The sequence below is a fragment of the Jaculus jaculus genome, chromosome X (genome assembly GCF_020740685.1).
Source record: "Jaculus jaculus isolate mJacJac1 chromosome X, mJacJac1.mat.Y.cur, whole genome shotgun sequence".
NCBI classification, from domain to species: Eukaryota; Metazoa; Chordata; class Mammalia; order Rodentia; family Dipodidae; genus Jaculus; species Jaculus jaculus.
In genome coordinates, this window is record NC_059125.1 from 110,676,497 (window position 1) to 110,700,562 (window position 24,066).

Here is a 24,066-nt window from a genome sequence, read left to right on the forward strand (position 1 = left end):
AGAGGGTTTAAAGGTAGGGTCTCATGCTAGCTCAGGCTGATGTGGAATTCAGTATGTAGTCTTAGGTTGGCCTTGAACTCATATCAATCCTCCTACCTCTGCCTCCCAAAGTGCTGGGATTAAAGGCTTTCACCACTACATCAAGCTTGCATAGTAATTTTTATATTTTAAAAAATCCCCTAGAAAAGTACTTTTCAAAAACTAAGTCCATGTCTGTATTTTTTTTTATTATTTAGTATCTGGTTGTACTGTGAATACAGAAGCAGGAAATATACAAGCGAATATAAGTTGGGTCACTGCCAACAATTTTACTTGCATTAATGGTACAGAAGTTTTTCGGCCAGGACAGCTTCCTAGTGAACAGTATTGGGAGTAAGTACACTTTATAATTTTTATATTTTAAACATGACATTAAAAAGGGTTTCTAAGCAGCAATAAAATATTGGTAGGTTTCTATCTTAACATAAATAGAAATAAGGATGTAGTACTTTTTTTGATTCAAATGTTTACCTAGCCTAGGGGAGTTGGAATTAGCAGCAAAGTTAGTTCATAGTTAATATTATAGCTTATAATGTTTTTATTCGATTACATGACACTGTAAGGATTTAGAGGTACTTGCTAGTTAAAGTTCAGAGGTTGCCTTGATATAATGTGCTACTGAATATAATAAGCAAGTTCTAACAGTAAACCATTGAATGATGGGTAATATTGGAGGCAAAAATCTCTTTCAGCTGTCCTTCATTCATAATTTTATTTACCATTGTCATTATATGATAAGAATTGGGGTTACATTTACTTCTATTAATCTTAAACCTTCTCTCTTTACTCTTTTTATATCTCTCCATTACCTTTACTTAACGACTTTGATTCAGTTGTTGAATGAGGCTTTCCTCATCCATACATTAAAGTCTTATGTGATACATCTAAACATAAAATGTTCACATATTAAATGGATACTTGTGATATTTTGAGAGATGTATATATTGCTCAGTGTTTATACTTATCCTCTAAAACAATTTGTTATTTCTTTGGGGTAAATCAGAATCCTGGTATTTAGCTCTCATGAAATGTACAGTACTATATTATTGTTACTTACAGTCACTATTGTGTGATAGCATGCCAGAGCTTCTTCCTACCCAACTGTAACTGAGTACTCCTATCAAATGTTCCCTATTCCACTTCTCCTTACACTTTCAGGCCTCTGAGAGATAGTATTTCATTTTCAATTTTTATAAGATCAATTTATTTATTTGTTTATTTAAAGATAGGATCTGACTGTAGCTCAGCTGGTTTTGAACTCATAGCAATCCTACATTCTTATTGCCTCCTATTCTTATTCTTTTTCTTTCTTTCATTTAATTAATTAATTAATTTATTTATTTATTTTGGCTTTCCAAGGTAGGTTCTTGCTCTAGCCCAGGCTGACCTGGAATTCACTATGGAGTCTCAGGGTGGCCTCAAACTCGCAGTAATCCTACCTCTGCCTCTAGAGTGCTGGGATTAAAGGCATATGCCATCATGCCTGACTTGCCTCTTATTCTTAAGGGTTGGAATTATACTTGTGAATGGCCAGGCCATGTTCAGTTTAAGAACAACTTTTTTAGATTGCATATATTAGTGAGATCATTTGTCTCTCTCTCTTTTTTTTTTTTTTTTTTGAGGTAGGTCTCACCCTAGCCCAAGCTGACCTGATACTCACTGACTAGTTCCAGTCTGGCTTCAAATTCACAACGATCCTCCCACCTCTGCCTCCCAAGTGCTGGAATTAATGGTGTGCACCACCATGACCAGCTAGTATTTGTCTTTTAATTCCTGGCTTAGTTCGTTTACTTAATGACTTCTAGATCTTTCCATGTTGCTAAAAATGACAGAACTGCATCATTTTATATGGAAAACATCATTCTATTGTATGTACATGTATATTACATTTTCTTTATGCATTCATCATTTGATGGACCCTTAAATGTTTCTGTTTACTAACTATTGTGAATAATGCTGAAAAATTCATGGGAATGCATTTCTCTTTCACATTATAATTTAAGTTCTTTTGGCATGGTGAGATTTTTGGATTATATGTTAGATCTGCTTTGCATTTTTTGAGAAAGATCCGTGCTGTTTTTCACAACATTATTTTTAAACTTTTGAATCCTGTTGGGTGTGGTGGTGCATGCCTTTAATCCTAGGACTGTGGAGACGGAGGTAGGAGGATTGTCATGAGTTTGAGGCCACTCTGAGACTACCTAGTGAATTCCAGGTCAGCCTGGACTAGAGTGAACCTTACCTCAAAAAATGAAAATAAGTTTTAAATCTTAAAATATCTTCAAATATTATAAAAAGAACTGGGATTCTTGATACATGCGTGTTGCTATTGGAAATCATGATATCTTATACAGAGAATCTGAAAAAGATGTGAGTAATGGAGTATTTCAGCTTGATTGTATCTATGAGCATTGAATAAGGAACTATTTAATACAGTTAAATGTTTTCTCCATTAGAAAATTCCTAGTTTTTTTGGAGACAAATGATTCTGTGTTCACAAAAGGGCTTATGTGTTTCAGTAAAGTGGCCCTTAGGAGGTCAAGTGGAATGGATGAGACTGGAGCAGTTGTTTGGTATTTAGCACTCTGTCTTCTTCTGGCCTGGCTCATTGTTGGAGCAGCTCTATTTAAAGGAATCAAGTCTTCTGGCAAGGTAATTGGGAAAGCACCTCTGTGACATGTGGTTGCTTTCTAACTTCATTGTAATTTAACCAAATATTATAAAATACATTTTTGTATCATGGAAAAATTCAGATATTTGTAAAACTTTCTAGGTAAGCATTCTCATTTAAAATGAATACATAGAATCAACAACACATAACTTACAAACCCACAGGAAATAGCAGCAATCCTAATGAGGAGGGCCCTTAGTAGAATGGGGGCAGGTATGAGAGAAAGGATGGTACCAAAACATTATGTAGCCATACTCAGTATGTCAGTAATAATAATTATAATAGTGATGATGATGATGCAGGGCTGGAGATATGGCTTAGCGTTTAAGGCGATTGCATGTAAAGCTTAGGGGCCCGAGGTTCAATTCTCCAGTACCCACACAAAGACAGGTGCATGCATCTGGACTTTGTTTGCTGAGGCCCTAGTAAACCCATTCATTTCCTCTCTCTCTCTCTCTCTCTCTCTCTCTCTCTCTCTCTCTCTCTCTCTGTCTCCCTTCTCTCTGTTTCTTCTTGCAAATAAATAAATAATTTAAAAAGAGCTAATGCAAGAGTTGCACAGTTCCTCAAAACACAGACTCCACTAGCTTGTACAGCATTCTGAAGTTTGAGATAAAAGTAGTATGCTTTTCTGCAAAGCCTAAGGATGGCTTCGGTTCATTCCCCAGTATGCATGTACAGCCAGATGCACAAGGTGGTGCATGTGTCTGATGTTCATTTGCAGTGGCAAGAGGCCCTGATGTGCTCATTATCTCTTTCAAATAAATATTTTTTTAAAAAAATGGTATGCAGCATTCTCTCGAATTAACACATTTCAAGCACACTAAACTTCTTTGTCAATGAAAGGGCCTCTTCTGCAAAATATTCTGCTATATTTTACTTCTTAATGATTTTATTTTATTTTTTTTAAGATTCAAAGAGCATACTGGAAACTCAACAACAGGAAATTTTCTCTGGGAAAAGTTTCACAGTACCCAGAGAAGAGAACATTTTGTGTTTTCCTGTTTGTTATTGTTTTTCTAGGTAGGGTCTCACTCTAGCCCAAACTGATCTGGAACTCACCCTGTAGCCTCAGGCTGGCTTCAAACTCACAATGATTGTCTTTATAAAAATAGTTTATTTTTTATTTACACACACACACACACACACACACACAGGACTGAGAGAGAGAAAGAGAATTGGCACATCAGCGCCTCCTGCCACTGCAGACAAACTCCAGACTCATGCGCCACCTTGTGCATCTGGTTACATGGGATCTAGGGGATTGAACTTGGGTCCTTAGGCTTTGCAGGCAAGGCTACTATTTTTTGTTTTGTTTTGTTTTTGGTTTTTCAAGGTAGGGTCTCTCTCTAGCCTAGGCTGACCTGGAATTGACTATGTACTCTCAGGGTGCTCTCCCACTCATAGTGGTCCTCCTACTTCTGTTTTTCAAGTGCTAGTATTAAAGGCATGCACCACCACACCAGGCTAAGTATACTGTTTTTATCTTGAGCTTCACATTGCAGAGGGATAGCCTTAAACAAAAGACAGTCCTTCAACCTCAGCCTACTACTGAGTGTTGGGACTGAAGGCTTGTGCCACCACACCTGGCTTGGATAACTTGTTTAACCCATCTCCTTCACATGTTAAAAATATATGACAACTATAGACCAAAGAATTCATCCACATTAATGTAAATACAGCCTCCTAACCAACCAGTTCATCTGGAAGTATGTGTTATCTAGGACAGAAGCAACATGCTGCACGTATGTATGCTGTCAACCTCTTAAGGAAGCTTTAAGTAATGAGTGTTCAGTATTCACTTTCAAGGAGCTTTCATGGGATTTGTAGCTGAAGATATTTTTCCTTCCCCTTGAGGATTGACTATATACTAAACATTATAGGTCTAAAAATAATTTTTTCACCCCTATGAAGTAGATAACTGAAAGGAGGCTTTTTGTCTTCTCAGACATTCATGGGGAATTTTTAAGGAAAGCATTCCACCTAAATATATTGTGTATTTATAATATGAATCCTAGAAATATTGTTCCATGCATCACTGTGATTTTGAAAATGGATCCTTTCAGTAAAAAGAACACATATAGGAACTTATGTTAACTTTGGTATTGATATCATTTGACTTAATACTTTATATAAAATTTTCAGTGATTTATATCATTAATTAAAACTAATAATTTTCCTTGTATAAAATGTTACAGCATGATTTAAAATAGCATTAACTTTTGGTTGTTTTATTGGTAGGTTGTATATTTTACGGCTCTATTCCCCTATGTGGTCCTACTGATTCTGTTAATACGAGGTGCAACGCTGGAGGGTGCATCAAAAGGCATTTCGTACTATATTGGAGCACAGTCAAATTTTACAAAACTGAGGGAAGCGGAGGTAAGGTTTAATTTGGATTTAAAATTAAATTGAGATGTTAAACCTTAAAACCAAATATCAAACTTTTGGTTCTACATAAGCGTTATAGCAGCTTGCAAAATAATGTGTCCACTAGGTTATCTGATTTAGCTACATAACATTATACTCATACTCCATTAACAGTAATGGAATTTTAAGTCATTGTATTGAATTTTTAGTATATTTTTCCAGAAGAATTTAGGGTGAATTTATTATTATAATTATTATTAATGTAGGGTACCACTGTAGCTCAGGCTAACCTGGGCCTTATTATGTAGTCCCAGGCTGGCCTCGAACTCACAGTGATCTACCTAACTCTGCCTTCTGAGTCCTGGGATGAAAGTTGTGCCCTCCATGCTCAGCTCTTTTATTTTTGTTTGTTTACAGGGTGTATTATTATTACTTTGGTTTTTCAAGGTAGGGTTTCACTCTGGCCCAGGCTGACCTGGAATTCACTATGTAGTCACAGGATGACCTCGAACTCATGGCAATCCACCTACCTCTGCCTTCCAAGTGCTGGGATTAAAGGCATGTACCAACATGCCTGGCTCAAGGTGTGTTATTTTTAAAGAGAATAATTCATGCATCAATGCCTGTAACTTGGTGACTAGGACTATGTGATTTATTGGGTAGTCTCATAGCGGCCATTAAAATTAGAAGTGAAGCTGGGTGTGGTGAACAAGAGTGAGACTCTACCTCAAAAAGATATAGAAGTAAAAGCTTCATAGTTTGATATACATTTTATTTTTTAAATTTTTTTTTAAATTTTTTTTGTTTATTTATTTGAGAGCAACAGAAAGAGAAAGACAGGGGTGGGGGGAGAGAGAGAGAGAATGGGCATGCCAGGGCTTCCAGACGTGTGTGCCCCCTTGTGCATCTGGCTAAAGTCAGTCCTGGGGAATCGAGCCTCGAACTGGGGTCCTTAGGCTTCACAAGCAAGCACTTAACCACTAAGCCATCTCTCCAGCCCTGATATACATTTTAGTTGTCATCAAATGTTAATATGCCAGAAGGAAGATCACATTTTGCCTATGGATTACAGAGATAGAACACAACCTTGACATGGTTTTTTTTGTTTGTTTTTTTGAGGTAGTTTCATAACTGGGTCATAAAAAGAAAACGTGTTATTATTTGTCAAGCACAAAGTAGTTATTGGAAACAGGATGCATTTTATAATTGGGAGCTTATTTTGTGCTTGGCTGTAAAGTTATGTACACATATATTTAGATATGTATCTACACACAAATGTTTCTTATGGTTCAGAGTGAACAGTGGATTGGAATTAAGTGACTCCATTCTGGTGGGTCACTTGACAAATAAGTTCAGAAACTATGGTAAAGACATCCTAATTGAGAGTGTCTTGCTACTTGTATTATATCTTGATGACAATTATTGCAGTCCTTTTACTGTTTATTTTCCAAGTTGAATTTTCCTTTGCTATAACCATCATAAATGTTGATTTTAATATTATTTCTTTATTTATTTTGGATTTTCGAGGTAGGGTCTCGCTCTAGCCCAAGCTGACCTGGAATACACTATGTCTTCTCAGGTTGTCCTTGAACTCATAACAATCCTCCCACCTCTGCCTCCTGAGTGCTGGGATTAAAGGCATGCGCCACCATGCCCAGCACAACCTTGACATGAATTCAACATTCCATAAGTAAAACTATTACTTTTATCAGAAACTTAAACATCTCATGAATATGAATTGAATAACCTACTTTTAAGTTGAATCTATCTCCAGGTAATGACTATGTGTCATGGGGATATAAAATCCTGTACATTTTTAAGCGCACAGGGCATTAACAATAAGCTTAGCTTAGTATCATGCTTCTATAAATACAGCCCAAACATGCTTGTAGTTTTGAAGTATTTTCAATATATTCTTGGCACATATTAAGCTTCGGGTAAACTAAACACATTAAATTCAAGGCAGGCTATGGTAATCCTACCTGCCATACTAATAATGCTAAATGCTATTGTCTTCTTTTTAAAACAACTTTTTTTGTGTGTTTTGAGGTAGGATCTCACTCCAGGCCAGGCTGGCCTATAATTCACTTTGTAGTCTCAGGGTGGCCTTGAACTCATAGTGATCCTCCTACCTGCCTCCCTAGCACTGGGATTAAAGGTATGTGATGCCATGCCTGGGTAAAAACTTTCAATTGCCAATTTTCATATATGTACATAATGTACTTTGATCACAATCCCCTGCCATTACCTTTGGCCCCCTCTACTGAAACTCTTCTTTTTTCTGTTTTGTTTTATTTATTTATTTTTTTGGTTTTTCGAGGTAGGGTCTCACTCTGGTCCAGGCTAACCTGGAATTAACTATGTGGTCTCAGTGTGGCCTCGAACTCACAGCAATCTTCCTATCTCTGCCTCCCAAGTGCTGGGATTAAAGGTGTGCGCCACCATGCCTGGATGGAACTCTTCTTTTTTCCAACTATTCCCTCTTGTATTCATTGGCTTTTTTTTTTTTTTGCCTTCTTCCATCATCTATGATGACATGTCTTGTGCAGGTAACAACAGGTACTTCAAAGTATTGAATGCAATAGCCACTCCATGCCCAGAATACAGCATTCCAAAGCACCCATCCTCTGCCTTTTACATCCTTTCTGCCGTCTCTTACATAATGTTCCCTGTGCCTTGGAGGTCATGACAGAATTGTCTCATTTAGCACTGAGTACTCCACAGTCACATATTCACAGTGCTTTTTGCTATTCATGGGCCTCACACTAACTTCCAGACATTTTTTTCTTGAGATAGAGTCTCATGTAGTCCAGCAGGCTGTTCTCAATCTTACTATGTTGCTGAGGATGACCTTGAAGTCCTCCTCCTCCCAAGTACTAGGATTCCAGGCAGGCAGGTGTCATCATGGCCTGATTTATGTGGCGCTGGGGATGGAACCAAGGGCTTTCTGCATGCTAGGCAAGCACTACCAATTAATTGAACTACCTTTCTAGCCCTGGTGTTTTGTTTTCTCAAGACTTACAATCAGGTATTGAATTATTTGCTGTAGAATTTTTCTGGTAAGAAATGTCAGTGTCAAATTCATCAAGTTTTGTTCATGGAAATCTGTCACTTATTTATCTTTTGCAACATTTTTATTTATTTCTTTGTGTGAAAGAGGAGAGAGGGAAAAAGGGAGGAAGGGAGAGAGGCCTCTTGCCGCAGCAAAGAAACTCTAGGTACACCACTTTCTGCTTCTGGCTTTGTCTGGTTTCTGGGGACTCAAACCCAGGCCAGCGGGCTTTGTAAGCAAGTGCCTTTATCTGCTGAGCCATCTCCCCAGCCCTCACTTACTTTAAAAATTAAAACGTTAATTCCTTATCTTTGGTTCCGTTTATTATACCAACCAATTTTCACTCAATGATTAACTATGCACACTCTAATTATTTTAGAACCATAACACTTTACTATTTTAGTCTTGGAGATTAACATACTTTGTTGTCTCCATAGGGCACTTTAATGCTTTTCTTAGTTTCTCTTAGGCCTCACTCATTTTATCCTTGTTTGTTAATCACTTCTAACTCAAAGACCACTATCTGTTAGGTCATTAACATGATAAAATTAATCAATGCACTTTGGATATAGTAAAATCTCATATGAATATGAGCTAATGTACAATTATTTCTTTATTTTATTTTATTTTATTTTTTTAAATTTTTTTTAAACTTTTTTTTTTAATTTATTTGAGAGTGACAGACACAGAAAGACAGATAGAGAGAGAGAGAGAATGGGCGCGCCAGGGCTTCCAGCCTCTGCAAACGAACTCCAGACGCGTGCGCCCCCTTGTGCATCTGGCTAACGTGGGACCTGGGGAACCAAGCCTCGAACTGGGGTCCTTAGGCTTCACAGGCAAGCGCTCAACCGCTAAGCCATCTCTCCAGCCCTAATGTACAATTATTTCAAGTACCTTAGTATAGCTACATATTCTGTAAGCAGTAAATCTGCTATTTTCATTAAGCCTCATAAATTTGAATACAGTTGAGATACACCTTTGCTGTGCTTTAAGTAACTCATACAAACCTCAGATACCCACACTTTATATTTCTGTTAAGTTATCTTAAAACAGTTTTATGAATTTCCTTTTTTGGTTCTTCAAGATTGGATCTCGCTCTAGCTCAGGCCGACCTACCTGTAATTCACTATGTAGTCTCAGGGTGGCCTTGAACTCTCCGTGATCCTCCTACCTACACCTCCCAAGTGCTGGGATTAAAGGCATGTGCCACCACACCTGGCCTCATAGTATTTATTTTTCCCTTAGGCTAGGATGAAAGTACTTAGATGTGTATTTCACTGTTTTATAATGTGTATTTTTTAATATTTCATTTTAATTAAAATTGAGAGCATACTTTTAAAATCTCAATTTTTCTCTTACAGGTTTGGAAAGATGCTGCCACTCAGATATTTTATTCCCTTTCAGTGGCTTGGGGTGGCCTAGTGGCTTTATCCTCTTACAACAAGTTCAATAACAACTGCTACTCTGATGCCATTGTAGTTTGTATGACAAACTGCATAACTAGTGTGTTTGCTGGATTTGCTATTTTTTCCATATTGGGACACATGGCTCATATATCTGGAAAAGAAGTCTCTCAAGTTGTAAAATCAGGTATATAATGCTATATATTATTAACTTTGATCAACTGAATGTAGCACAATTGCTAAACTCTGATATAGTTTGTAGAAATTTGTACTCATGATTAAAACTGCATTGTCTGGTTTCATCTTCTGTAATTTGTTTCAATATAATATTCCTTTCTCTTTCTCTTTCTCTTTTTCTCCCTCTCCCTCCCTCTCTCTCTCTCTCTCTCTCTCTCTCTCGGTTTTCTCAAGATAGGGTCTCACTTTAGCCCTGGCTGACCTGGAACTCATTTTGTATTCCCAGACTGGCCTCAAAGTCACAGTGATCCTATTACCTCTGCTTCCCAAGTACTGGCATTAAAACCATGTACCATCATGCCAGGCTTAATATAATACTTCTTAAATGATTTAAATAAGCAAGAGTACTTCAAGGAATTGTTCAAGAAGACCATATTTTTCTGGATTTTATTTTGTCCTTACTATGCACCACTTATTGCCCAGTTACAAGTGCAAGAACTATGCTATTATGTTCCATATATCATGAGAGATAAGAGATAGATTATTATGTATAAATTCTCTATGTACAATTGCAGTATTGAGTGTAAACTTGTATGCACACCTACATAAATAATGGAGATTTAAGAGACTGTATGCATATAATTGTGTCTGGCTTTCAATGAATCTGATGATTGAACATTCTAAATTTAGAAATATTGCAAATATTAGTTAATATCTGTGTAAAGATTCTTAGGAAAAAGCCAGGCATTGTGGTGCACATCTTTAGTCTTAGCACTTGAGGAAGGAGGATTATGGTGAGTTAAAGGCCAGCATGGTGCTACATAATAAGTTCCAGCCTGTGTCAGAGTGAGACCCTGCCTTGAAATAGATGAACAGCAAACAAAAGGTCCTTAGAAAAAGAATGCTATGATTCTTTAAGTAGTAACTTCTTGTTAACATTTTATCATATAGTTTCACTTGACAGAAATGCTGATGAATAACACATTTTCAGGACTAGAAGGGACCTGGAAGATCATCTAGTGTCCAGCTCCTCATAGGGGATTGAGAAATGTTATCTATGTCTTGTTCAAAGTCAAATGATTAGAAGTGATAGAGTCTAGTCTAGTTTCAAAGCTAATTTAGCGATCTTAAGTCTGTTCTGTGGGAAATTCAGGATGCTAAAAGTATTAAAGCTGAGAACCATATAGTAAAATTGGGACAAATTACAAGGCATCTCTGAAAGTATCATCAAAAAGAAAACATGATTCAACTGGGTGTGGTGGCTCATGCCTTTAATCCCAGCACTCAGGAGGCAGAAGTAGGAGATCATTGTGAATTCCAGGACAGCCTGGGACTATAACGTGAGTTCCAGTTCAGCCCAGGCTATAGTAAGACCCTACCTGCAAAAGAAAACGATTCAATTTAAAATCTTATCATCCATGATTTTGCTGGTATTCATTAAAATGGCATTACTCATAGTAATTCTGGGTAAACATTTGGAAATGTGATTGAAGACTAAAAAGTTTATTATTGGGTACATGTATCATTGTAGATAGTCCTTTTAAAAAAGTATTTCTGGGCTAGGATAAAGTTATTTGATTTAAGTTTCTGATATTTAAGGCAGTTTTCCTTCTTCAACAATCTTTGTTGTTATTGAGACAGAGTCTCATGTAGCACAGCGTGGGCTCACACTCACTAGGTAGCGGAGGATGACCTTGAACTCTAGATCCTCCTCTGACCACTTCTGAAGTGCTGAAATTGGAGGCATGCTCCACCACACCAGACATCAATCTTAGAGTAGAAAACAGATTAAATAAGAGTATTGGAATATTTAAAATCCCCATGTGATGTTTTTCCATATAAATTTTTTGTCTTACTAGCTCCATTCGTATCACTTGTGCACATTAGCATACTAAGTCAAACATTTTGAAAAGTGAATATGAGATAGTTGATAAAAACAATATGTCATGAATTGTATTGCCCAATAAAGATGATATTTTTGTAGGATACTCCTTTAAAAAATGTTCAAATATAGGATTTTTCTCGGCAACTAATTTAAAATGCTACATTTTCTTTTAGGTTTTGATTTAGCATTCATTGCCTATCCAGAAGCTCTAGCCCAACTCCCAGGAGGTCCATTTTGGTCCATATTATTTTTCTTTATGCTTTTAACTTTGGGTCTTGATTCTCAATTTGCTTCTATTGGTAAGTAATACTCCCATGGCTAAATAACTCTCATTTTATTCTTGTTTATTCTACTTAAAACCATCCCATTTTTTAATCCTATTCCCCTCTAGCTATTATTCACAGAATAATCTTTATAAAGTATTTTAATAGACTTTACATACATACTTTACATACTCATGCATCTGACTCCCAACAGGAACAAGTATTAATGATTTATTGTATTCACTTCAGATAATTTTTAGAAAATGAATTGTTACAGGTGAATTTGACATATCTTACATTTGTCTCACAAAATGTAGTTTTCACTTTTTCGTAGAGACCATATGCTATTCAGTCCATGTTCATCTCTTATTACATAGTCCATAAATAGAATAATTTTAAGTGTTTCATATATATATGAAGTTTTATAGCATATATATTATTTTTATAATTTTTACATGTTTTAAGAATCCATGTTAGCCAGGCATGGTGGCGCATGCCTTAATCCCATCATTCGGAAGGCAGAGTTAGTAGGACCGCCCTGAGTTCAAGTCCACCCTGAGACTACATAGTTAATTCCAGATCAGCCTGGACCAGAGTGAGACCCTACCTTGAAAAAACAAAACAAAACAAAAATAAGAATCAATGTTGATACATAAACATATAGATTCAATCTATCACTCTATCAATGGGGATTTTAATAACTTTTAAGAAATTACACAGATTGCTGCAATAATTATCCTTATGTGTGGCATTATGTTCATAAGCATTTTCCCTAAGGTACACAACTAGAAACTTTGAAACAATTTTTACATCATTGTCTTTTATAAAACATATTCCTTAATCTGTTTATAGGACAAATCCATATTCCTCTGGTAGGTGTTTGTTTTTTTTTTTTTTTTTTTTGGTTTTTTGAGGTAGGGTTTCACTCTAGTCCAGGCTGACCTGGAATTCACTATGTAGTCTCAGGGTGCCCTCAAACTCACGATGATCCTCCTACCTCTGCCTCCTGAGTACTGGTATTAAAGGTGTGGGCCACCATAATCAGCTACTTCTTAAACCTAGAGTCTTCCCTACCTCCATGTCATTTATTCAAATATTCACCTGAGTTATATCCTTCTGGAGTTCTTCCTTCCCTACAACCCTTTCAAAGTCAGTTAACCCTTCAGAGAGGTTTCTTCATAGTTGTTCTTAAGTTAAAGTCAGTAATTGCATATTACACAAAAACAATTTTGTAAGCAAGGGCATATAACCACTGAATTGTCTTCACAGTCCATAAAAGCTATTTTTGTATGCTCAAAATCACAGTAAACTGCAAAAATTTATTTTCAGACTTTTTCAATACTTGGACATTTACCCTTATGTTAATAAAGTTTAATAATTGTACAGTATCAGAGGTGATACACATTTGCAAATGCAAAAGAACTGTACCCTGTCTATACATTTTCAGTACTGCTTTATTTTTCTTTCTGTGTCGATTAGTTTTAAAGGTAAGAATACGAAGTGATATGTTCCATTGAGACAATTTCATACAAATATCATTATACTTTGTTTTTATTCATCCCTTTTGCCACCATTTCCCCTCCACCTTTATAGTTGATGTTATTAAAACTTATGAGATAGACTTAACAATAGAGCTTCAGATGATTTCGGTGAGAACCAACAACTCATCCAGTTGAAATGTAACATTTTACTGTTTTCTTCTGAAGAAACAATTACAACAACAATTCAAGATTTATTTCCCAAAGCAATGAAGACGTTGAGGATTCCTATAACTTTGGGTTGCTGCTTGGTTATGTTTCTTCTTGGTCTCATCTGTGTGACTCAGGTATACTAACATTTTTATGTTTTGTTAACAAATACTAGTTAGGACATACTTTAAAATCTAAATAAATGTATTAAGATTTCAGGAGGTGTTTAGTTCTAAGTTGGATCAAGGTTTTCCAAGTTTTACCCCCTTCCCTCTCCCCCACTGTAACTTTATAGTACATATATCTTTGCAGAGGAGGAGACCTAATGATGACAAGTTTTTTGAGGTAGAATCTCACTCTAGCCCAGTCTGACCTGGATGAAATTCACTATATGGTTTCAGGGTGGCCTCGAACTCACAGACATCCGATCCTCCTACCTCTGCCTCCCAAGTACTGGGATTAAAGTTGTGCACCAACACACTTGGCTCCTGATGACAATTTTACAGAGAAAAATAAAATTATAAACTTTAAGCATATATTGTACATTTCTTGGTGGCTTATACAGAGCACAGAGATATGGTGAACTATTTGTATAATCAACTATTCTAAATACTTATTTTTCCCAATGACAAAAGTTGTTGAGATAGTTAAACCCACATTTGAATTTATATTTGAAACATTGTTTTTCATATATTAATATTAAGTTCAAATTAATAGTTTATATTTGAGCACTTCATGTAACAGAAACACAATTCAAATATACTTAGAAGTAACTGGTGCATTATTTTGCAGGCTGGAATTTACTGGGTTAATCTAATTGACCACTTCTGTGCTGGATGGGGCATTTTGATTGCAGCTATACTGGAAATATCAGGAATTATCTGGATTTATGGTAAATGATGACTATGAATTGTCTATGAGTTTTGTTTTTATTTGCTTTTTAACAGCAGGGTCTCACTGTTGCCCACGCTGACCTGGAATTCACTCTGAAGGCCCAGGCTGGCCTCACACTCACAAAAATCCTCCTATCTCTACTTCCCAAGTGCTCGGATTAAAGGCATGTACCACCATGCCCAGTCATGTACATGATTTTGTTGTTGGTGGTGTTTTTCAAGATAGGGCCTCACTTTAGCACAGGCTGACCTGGAATTAATTATGTAGGCCTCAAACCCATGGCAATCCACCTACCTTTGCCTCCTGAATACTGGGATTAAAAGTGTATGTCACAGCCTGGCATGGTGGCGCATGCCTTTAATCCCAGCACTCAGGAGGCAGAGGTAGGAGGATCACCATGAGTCCAAGGCCACCCTGAGACTGCATAGTGAATTCCAGGTCAGCCTGAGCTAGAGTGAGACCTTACCTCGAAAACAAAAACCAAAAACAAACAAACAAAAAAGCATATGTCACCATGCCCAGCTCTGTGAGTCTTATTCTAACAGTTCTAACTGATGCCTTTTCATTAATTTTATTATAATTATAATTTTATAATATTACTGCTAATAATTATATGTAAATCAAAAATATATTATGAAGGCCATTACAAGTGCATACTTTATTATCATGGTTTAGCAAAATGTTTAAATATAGAAGGATTATTTGGCTGATTATGTGAGGAAATAGAGCAAAGTCTCATTGTACTTTTTTTAAAAAATAATTGTAGTAATGAATTTCTTTTATTTTCTTTTGTTTATTTGAGGTAGAGAGTGAGAATGGGCACACCAGGGCCTCTAGCCACTGCAAACAAACTCCAGATACATGCGCCACCACGTGCATCTGGCTTATGTGGGACCTGGAGAATCGAACCTGGGTCCTTAGGCTTCACAGGCATGCACCTTAACTGCTAAGCCATCTCTCCAGCCCTCATTGTACTTTTTGATGTCGTTTGGTTTAGGAGGAAACAGATTCATTGAAGACATAGAAATGATGATTGGAGCAAAGAGGTGGATATTTTGGCTCTGGTGGAGAGCTTGCTGGTTTGTTATTACACCTATCCTGTTGACTGTAAGTAATAATGAACCATGCATTTGATATCAGTAATACTCAAATGTTAAGAAGAAACTTTGAGAACAATTCATATTACACACAATAAGTAAATAGTGTAATTGCTGCATGACTTTACATTCCCACTAGTGTTGTGCAATGTTTTTCCCATTTTACACATCCTTGCCAGTAATCCCTACTATCAGGTAGATGTCCAAAAACTGTGAACTCAATATGTTACAGAGACATCTGGTGGGCTGAAAAGATGCCTCATCACTTAAGGCACTGGCCTGTAAAGTGTAATGAACCAGGTTCAATTCACTAGTACCCATGTAAAGTCAGATGACAAAGTGGCACATGTATCTGAAGTTTCTTTGCAACAACTGGAAGCCCTGGTGCACCCATCATTCTCTCTCTCTCTCCTTGGAAATAAATAAATATAAAATAATAATAAATAATTATCTACTCAATAAATGTGTTAAAAAAAGAGACATCTGCACTTCCCTGTTCACTGCATAACTATATCAGCAATGAAATGCAAACAACCTGTGTCCATCAGCTGATGAATAGATGAAAAGGTGAGATACTTATACCAGCCATGGTGGTTCATGCATGTAATGCAGCACTTGGGGAGGCTGAGGCAGGAGGATCACTGTAAGTTTGAGTCTAGTCCAGCCTGATATGCACAGAGACGCTGCTTCAAAAAATGTGATACATGTATATATACACATATATGTATGTGTTTATACTACTGATAATAGTATTCCATTATGAAAAAAATATATATATATTTACAATATATTGGATGTGCGTATAATCACCAGTATTAAAAAAAAAATTATTTGTTTGAGAGCCACACACAGACAGAGAGAGAAAGAGGCAGAGAGAGAGAGAGAGAGAGAGAGAGAGAGAGAAAGGGAGAGGGAGAGAATGGGTGTGCCAGGGCCTCCAGCCACTGCAAACAAACTCCAGATCTCCAGATGCGTGCGCCCCCTTGTGCATCTGGCCTACGTGGGTCCTGGGGAATTGAGCCTTGAAGCCGGGTCCTTAGGCTTCACAGGCAAGTGCTTAACCGCTAAGCCATCTGCCTTGCATATGTATGTGTGTGTGTGTGTGTGTGTGTGTATATATATATATATATATATATATATATATATATATATATATATATAGTATTCAGCCATAAAATAATGAAATCTTGGGGCTAGTGAGATGGCTCAGCAGTTAAAGACACTTGCCTGTAAAGCCTAAATACTCAGAATGGATTCCCTAATAACCATGTAAAGGCAGATGCACAAAGAGGTACATGCATCTGGAGTTTTAAGTGGCTGGAGGTCCTGGTGCACTCAGTCTCTCTCTGCTTGGAAATAAATAATTGTTTTGGTTTTTCCAGGTAGGGTCTCACTGTTGCTCAGGCTGACCTGGAATTCATTATGTAGTCTCAGGGTGGCCTCGAACTCTCAGCGATCCTCCTACCTCTGCCTCCTGAGTGCTGGGATTAAAGGCCTGCACCACCACACCCGGCTTTAAATAAAAATTTTTTAAAAGAATGAAATGTCTATTATATTGTAGATGGTGTGGAGAACATTATTCTATGTGAAATAAGGCAGGCATAGACAAAGGAATACTGTGTGACCTAAAAACAAATGACCTCATAGAAGTTGAGAGTAGACTCAGTGAAGGGTAGCAGATCCTGAATTACAGTGAGAGATGTGCTGGTGTGCTATTGCACAGTAGGACAACAATGTACAATAATGCACTATACATTTTTAAAAAATTAAGAGGAAAATATTTTAGACAATTATGAAATAAGGAAATGTAAATGTTTGTGTAGGTGTTTATCTCAAATTAAATAGCATATGAAGTTTATTTGTATATGAAACTGGCATGGCACATCATGAAAATGTCAATTTTTACCTATCTGCTAAAAAACCCAAATAATTCTTTTTTTTTTTAAAAAAACTATTATTTATTTATTTGCAAGCACAGTGAAATAGAGAGAAGAGAGATAGAGTGGATGTGCCAGGGCCTCTAGCCGCTGCCAAACTGCAGGCACATTGGCCACTTTGTGCATTTGGCTTTATGTGGGTATTGGGGAATTGAATCTAGGTCATTAGGCTTTGTAAGCAAGTGAATTAACTGCTGAGCAACCCTTCCAGACCCCACCCCCAATTCTTTAAATTAAAAAAAATAGGGCTGGGGAGATAGATCAGTGGTTGAAAGCACTTGTTTGCAAAGCCTGCTGGCTTGGATTCAACTCCCCACTACTCACATAAAGCAATATACAAAGTGACACATGCATCTGGAGTTGCTTTGCAGTGCTAAGATGCCCTGGCAAGCCATCTTTTCTCTTTCTCCCTCTCAAGTAATTAAAAAATTTTAAAGTTAAAAAAGTTACAAGCTCAATAAATAACAAAATTCAAATTTATTTTACTCCTGTATTTTATATGGTCAAGTATTTTGTGAAATACATTCTGAATAAATATTCATATATTTTATAAGTATGTGGAGATAAAAGTTTTCACAGAGTATACTCAAAGTAAAAGTAGAACACTGGGGTTTGGAGAGATGGCTGAACTGTTAAAGGTATTGGCTTGTAAAACCTGATGGCTGGGAGTTTGATTTCCTAGTATCCACATAAAGCTAGATGCGCAAAGTCGTGCATACATTTGGAGTTTGTTTTCAGTGACAGGAGGCTCTGGTGTATCAATTCATTCTCTCCTCTCATCTCTCTTGCTCTTTCTTCTTATAAATAAGTAAATAAAGGAAAAAAATAAAATAACATTGGTTCATTTAATAATATTACAATCTGGCTCGTATCTTACTCCCTTAATTATAGCTTATTTTCAAATTTTTGTTAAACTGCTTCTTTTTTGAGACAAGGTGTCGTTCTGTATCCCATGCTGATTTTGATATCTCAGTACATAGCTCAGGCTAGCCTTGTTAGTCCTACTACCTCTGGGATTTGTAGCTGGAGCCACCATACCTTGCTTGATAAATAACTTGTTAAGAATGGAAACAATCTGTGAATCATTTGTACCTTAAAGTCTGATCTTTTGTCTTTGCAATTGTTACCTTTACAGGCAATTTTAGTGTGGTCCCTGGTGAAATTTCAGAGACCTGAGTATGCTGACATCCCATACCCTGTTTGGGGAGTTGCTCTGGGCTGGTGCATGATTATTTTCTGCATTATTTGGATTCCAATTGTGGCTATCATAAAGATAGTTCAGGCTGAAGGAAACATCTGCCAAGTAAGCACATTCAACTTTCAATGCAATAAGCACTTGGGAGAAAAATCAGATTAATTTACTTATGTGGCAGAGATGAGATTGCATGATATCTAATTAATTATTTTCTATGGCTCCTTCTATATCCATAATCATCTGTAGTTGATTGCAATCAATTCTAGATATAGATTTGTGTTTTCCCCTATATTCTACTGGAATTTCCTTGTGGGAGGAGTCTGGCCTTGCTTGTTGCTATATCCTCAGGTCCTGTTTTAGTCTTTTAACATGCAACAATTATGATCTCTATGCTTGGATTTACTTACCTTTTGTAGATATTACAAGCAAATGACTCATTTGCTTTTTCTGCCTGTAATCTCTGTCATAAGCTTCATCTAGCTATAATACAAATTTAATAGAGGATTTAGACAGAATAGGCCTGGTAAATTACCTTGTACCCTACCTTGCGCCTGAATTATCCTCTTTTTATAGAGAGTTAGGACACCTGAGTTGATTATTCTTCTCACTAGAAGAATGGCAAGGTAGGTTCAAGTGTCTTAGATTTAAGTAACTGTGCAAGCCCATTCAAAAACAGATCCAAATCAATGGTTTAACTCTGAGAACTCCCTTTCCTTGGTCCTTGAACACACTGGATTAATTCTTCACACCACCTTTTCCCTGTTAATGGAATTATTTGAGAATTAAATGAAGTTGCCTATAGAAATATATTACTCTATTGGACTCATGTGCCTTTTAAAAATAATTTATAGAGTTGGTTATTTTGGTTCTGTAGTGAATTCTATCAACAGTAAGTTATCCATGGCTTATTTGATTATAATCATTGTTATCAAATAAACTTAGAATTGAAGTACAATCATTTGTAATAAAGCAAATATAAAGTGCACTTTCACACTTAAAAATATTGACTTTTTTTCCATTTCAGCGCATTAAAAACTGCTGTAGACCAGCTTCTAATTGGGGTCCATACCTGCAGAAACATCGTGGGGAGAGATATAAAGACATGGCTGAGCCTGAAAAAGAGACTGATCATGAAATACCTACTGTTACTGATAGTGGAAAAACAGAATTTGATGTCGCTTTTTAAAATAACTGGTTAATATATAATGTGATTTTTTTTAGAATAGGAATTTTTTTATTTATTTGTTGAGTGGGAAAATGCACATATCCTATTCACAATAGGGTGATGAATATTTTCTCACTTAAGAATGGAATATAAAAAATGTGAATCAATGTTCTTTCAGGATTAGCTATCTGTATAATACACACATAGCTTTCTGTTTTACAATGACATTTCGTACATATTATCATAATATTTTTCTATACTGAAGGTTTCCTTATGAGAGGATTACATAGGAAATACTTATATTTCCATTTTACAAATTTCCAATATTATTTGCCTCTATGTACTTTAGTACATTAAAAAGTTTAATTCCTAGTTGTGCTGGATTTTATAGAATAGTATTTGAAACATGGATCACTAAAGCTTAGAAATACTTTTTCTTGATTTTGATATACATTACATTCCAGGATACATTGGTGCCTTTTGAAGAGTGGAGTTTTCCAGCAAACATAAAAATGCATATCAGTTTTATGGGTGGTTCTTGCCCATCATGAAAAATTATGGCACCTTTTAAATGTAAAAGCATGTAATTGGGAGAGTGGGCTATGAAACAGAAGCAATCCTTTTTAAAAGTGGAACCCAAATAGTGGTAAAGGACTTCTGTTATTATCTTCAGGTGTGCAAAACAGATCTTAATTAACACATTAACTTAAGAAATACATATGGATAACTCTTAATATACTGTACAGATTCAACAACTATAGAAATAATAATATGCAAAGTAGAAAACAATTCCATCCAATCCTCTTCATTTAAATGAAAACTTGGAGAAAATTGTGTTATTATACTGGAAACTATTAGAAAAGAATCTTTCTAACTTGAAGTTAGGATTGCCATACCTCAACTGTTAACTTTTTATGGTAGTTTATTGTAAAAAAAAAATACAAAAAACTTTTTTTTTTCTGTATTGCACTTATAATCACCTGTAAATATACAACAGCAACTACATGTAATTGATTCTTTTAAATAAAGCATAGCAAAGTTCGTAGGTGTCTGGGGTCTGTTTCTACAGTGGACTCCTTGCCCTTTTAAAGAAGAATTCACAGAAGCAATCAGCTTTGTCCACTCAGTGTCTTTAATGATTGTGGTCACTGTCACTGAGTCTGGGTTTTTGGATGGACCTTTAAGGTATCATGAAAATCCTTGGCCTTGAGGAAATGCTCCAACTTTGCCAGTTCATACTCCATGATTTTCAGATTGATCAGAATTTGCTTTTGCATGGTTACTGACTGTGAGGCCTTCTTGAAGACATCCAGATTGAAGTTGTTGACAGGGATGCCCTCAAGATTGCTCCTAGCTGTCGAGATAGGAGTTGGCACTGGTGTGACAGAAGTCGACTGGGGTGCCTCTACCTGGGAAAAAAGAGAAAAATACATACATGTTTGTTGGTGTCTGAGAACCCACAAATACTACTGGAAGATGACAGTCTGGATAGGAAAATGAGCTGATTTCAGAGGAGCTAGAAATTAGAAACGTGTTGTATAGCAATACTGATTTGCAAGTGTGTTTTTCCCAAGAAGAGTGTAGGGAAAAACATGGAATTAGATTCACAATGCCAAACAGCCATATCTCATATTTGTGGAGATGTCCTTCAGTACCCCACACCTACTACTTTGCCCCTTATATAGAAAACACTTCACTTGTGACTTTAAATTAAACGCCAGGAGACTCCCATTTAGACTTGAAATAATTGTAGCTGCCCCAAAAGTTCTCACAATGCTGTCAGAAGACAAGAGAAAGCTGCTTGCAGGAGGGGGATGGGCTCGAGAAGTGAGAGAAGGGAAGTTGAGGGAGGGGCTGATTTTCTTAAAATGGGAGCATGAATGGTGGGGGAGAAGGGTCACTCTCGGCTGGCCTGTCCTCTCCAGGTGGATGAAAATCTTCTGATATCACCTAGTGACCCTTGCAGTGGAGCATTGATGATGGCAGTGGGGTAAGAGCAGAAGTCACTGTGTGAAAGTGCAGGAGGAGGTCATATGTCCTCACTTCCTGTCTACTACCACCTATCTCCCTGTGGTCACACACACACACACACACACACACACACACACACACACACACACACACACCACAGAACAGAGCTGGCTCCCTTCACCTCAGGCCGGTTCTCTTGCGCACATCTACCGATACCTGGGCAGGTTTTAGCCAGAAGATGAGGAAGGCACACACAAGACCCCACACGAGGAGGAAGAGGATATTCATGGCAATTCTCTTGTTATGTGGCTGTTGGAAGGAGAGGTAGCAGCGGGAATCTAGAGGACTGCGGAGCTGGAGCTGGAGAAGCCGGGAGTGCTGGGACACAGCGTGGTGGTACTGGCTCCAACGGCTGCGCCAGGCTTTGTATGCCACACGGGGCCTCACACCTCATAATAGGCCATGAACGTGAGACCTCATAATCCCGCCCTCCACCACAATCTGATGACGTCGTCGTCAACATCCGGGCCTGCAGGAAGCCAGGTGACAGTTGGTGACTGCCTGTCCTCAGGTCGTCTTTTAGAGTGTTTAAAGAAACGGTTGCAGACAATGAGGGACTTCAGGGTGCCAAGAAGCTGAAAGTATGCTCTCTAAATGCAGTGAGCAAATGTGTGATGCAAAACAGTGCGCCTGCCTCATTTTTTCTTTAAAGACGTGTCTTTACTTCAACCATTTCATTATTCAGGTCAAGTTCCAAAACAAAATAACGCTCAATAGACAGAGGTCATTGCCAGAACAAGAACCTCTCCAGCATTCCCACTGTGATGTCAGGACTCACTCCAGAATGAGTCCCACTGGAGTAAGTATGTACATGTGTGTCACTTGTTTCATTTCAAAAAGTAATTTCAGAGACATTTCCTCATACAATCCTCACTCATATGAAAGTAGTATCAATAGCAGGACTTGAACATATAGTTTGAGCTCTGAGATAGACTTTCTTGTTTGTTCATCCTCATTGAAACCCCTTCACCTCCACTCTAATATTAGCAGAAGCAGGACTTGAATATATGAAACTGTGCTAGAGATTACATTTACTCTGTAGACCATTTTGGGTAGTATTGAGATTTATTTTGTTTGTTTTGAGTGTCTCATGGTTGCCTGAAACTCCCTATGTAAATGATGTTGGCCTTGAACTCCTGATCCTCCTGTCTCAGTCTCCCAAGTTCTGGGATTATAGGCATGTGTCCACATGCTTGTTAGTATAGACATCTTTATAAACTTTTGTTTTGTTTTGTTTTTTTGAGGTAGGGTTTCACTCTAGCTCAGGCTGACCTGGAATTTATTATGTAGTCTCAGAATGGCCTCAAACTTACAGCAATCCTCCTTCCTCTGTCTTGGGTGCTGAGATTAAAGGTGTCTACCACCATGGCCAAATAAACATAAATTTATTTATTTATTTGCAAGGAGGAGGGTATGAGAGAACACACCAGGGCCTCCTGCCACTGCAACCAACTCCAGATGCATGTGCCTCTCTGTGCATCTGGATTTTATATGGGTACTAAGGAATCCAACCTGACCTTTAGACTTTATAAGCAAGCATCTTTAAAAAAATATATTATTTGTATTTATTTATTTATTTATTTGACAGAGAAAGAGAGAATGGGCACACCAGGGCATGCAGCCACTGCAAATGAACTCCAGAGGTGTGTGCCCTCTATGCATCTGGCTAAAGTGGGTCCTGGGGAATTGAACCTGGGTCCTTGGGCTTTGCAGGCAAATGCCTTAACCGCTATGACACCCCTCCAGCCCCTGTAAGCAAGTATCTTAATTGTTGAGCCATTTCTCCCACACCTTGCCATCTTTAAAGATATTTTGTAATCATTTTCACTTATTTATTTGCAAGGAGGGAGACAGACAAGAGAGAAAGACAGACAATGAATATGGGTATGTCAGGCCCTTTTGGCACTGCAAACTCCAGATGTGTGAGCCAGAGTTTGTATCTGGAATTGTGTGGGTATTGGGAAATTGAATTTAGGCTGTTAGGCTTTGGAAGCAATCACCTTAACCACTGAGCAATCTTTCCAGCCATTTGAACTATTTCATTCATTTGTTTGAGTGAGAGAGAAACAGAGAGGCAGAAGTTAAGTATTGGTGTACTAGGGCTTCTTATTGCTGCAAACACACTTTAGATGCAGGCACCACTTTCTGCATCTGGCTTTACATGGATATCGAGGAGTTGAATGAGGGCTGGCAAGCTTT

General features: G+C 37.3%; 1 protein-coding gene across 1 annotated transcript in view; it reads left to right on the top strand.

The window, feature by feature from the left end:
- Nucleotides 1-19,857, top strand: part of Slc6a14 (solute carrier family 6 member 14) — a 30,820-nt gene extending 10,963 nt beyond the window's left edge. Inside the window, exons 5-14 of the mRNA XM_004671481.2 lie at nt 237-372; nt 2,559-2,691; nt 4,952-5,092; nt 9,494-9,722; nt 11,771-11,896; nt 13,567-13,685; nt 14,341-14,440; nt 15,440-15,549; nt 18,612-18,779; nt 19,696-19,857. Coding sequence (XP_004671538.1) covers nt 237-372; nt 2,559-2,691; nt 4,952-5,092; nt 9,494-9,722; nt 11,771-11,896; nt 13,567-13,685; nt 14,341-14,440; nt 15,440-15,549; nt 18,612-18,779; nt 19,696-19,857 — 1,424 coding nt within the window. The remainder of the gene's footprint in view (nt 1-236; nt 373-2,558; nt 2,692-4,951; nt 5,093-9,493; nt 9,723-11,770; nt 11,897-13,566; nt 13,686-14,340; nt 14,441-15,439; nt 15,550-18,611; nt 18,780-19,695) is intronic.
- Nucleotides 19,858-24,066: the final 4,209 nt, after the last annotated feature.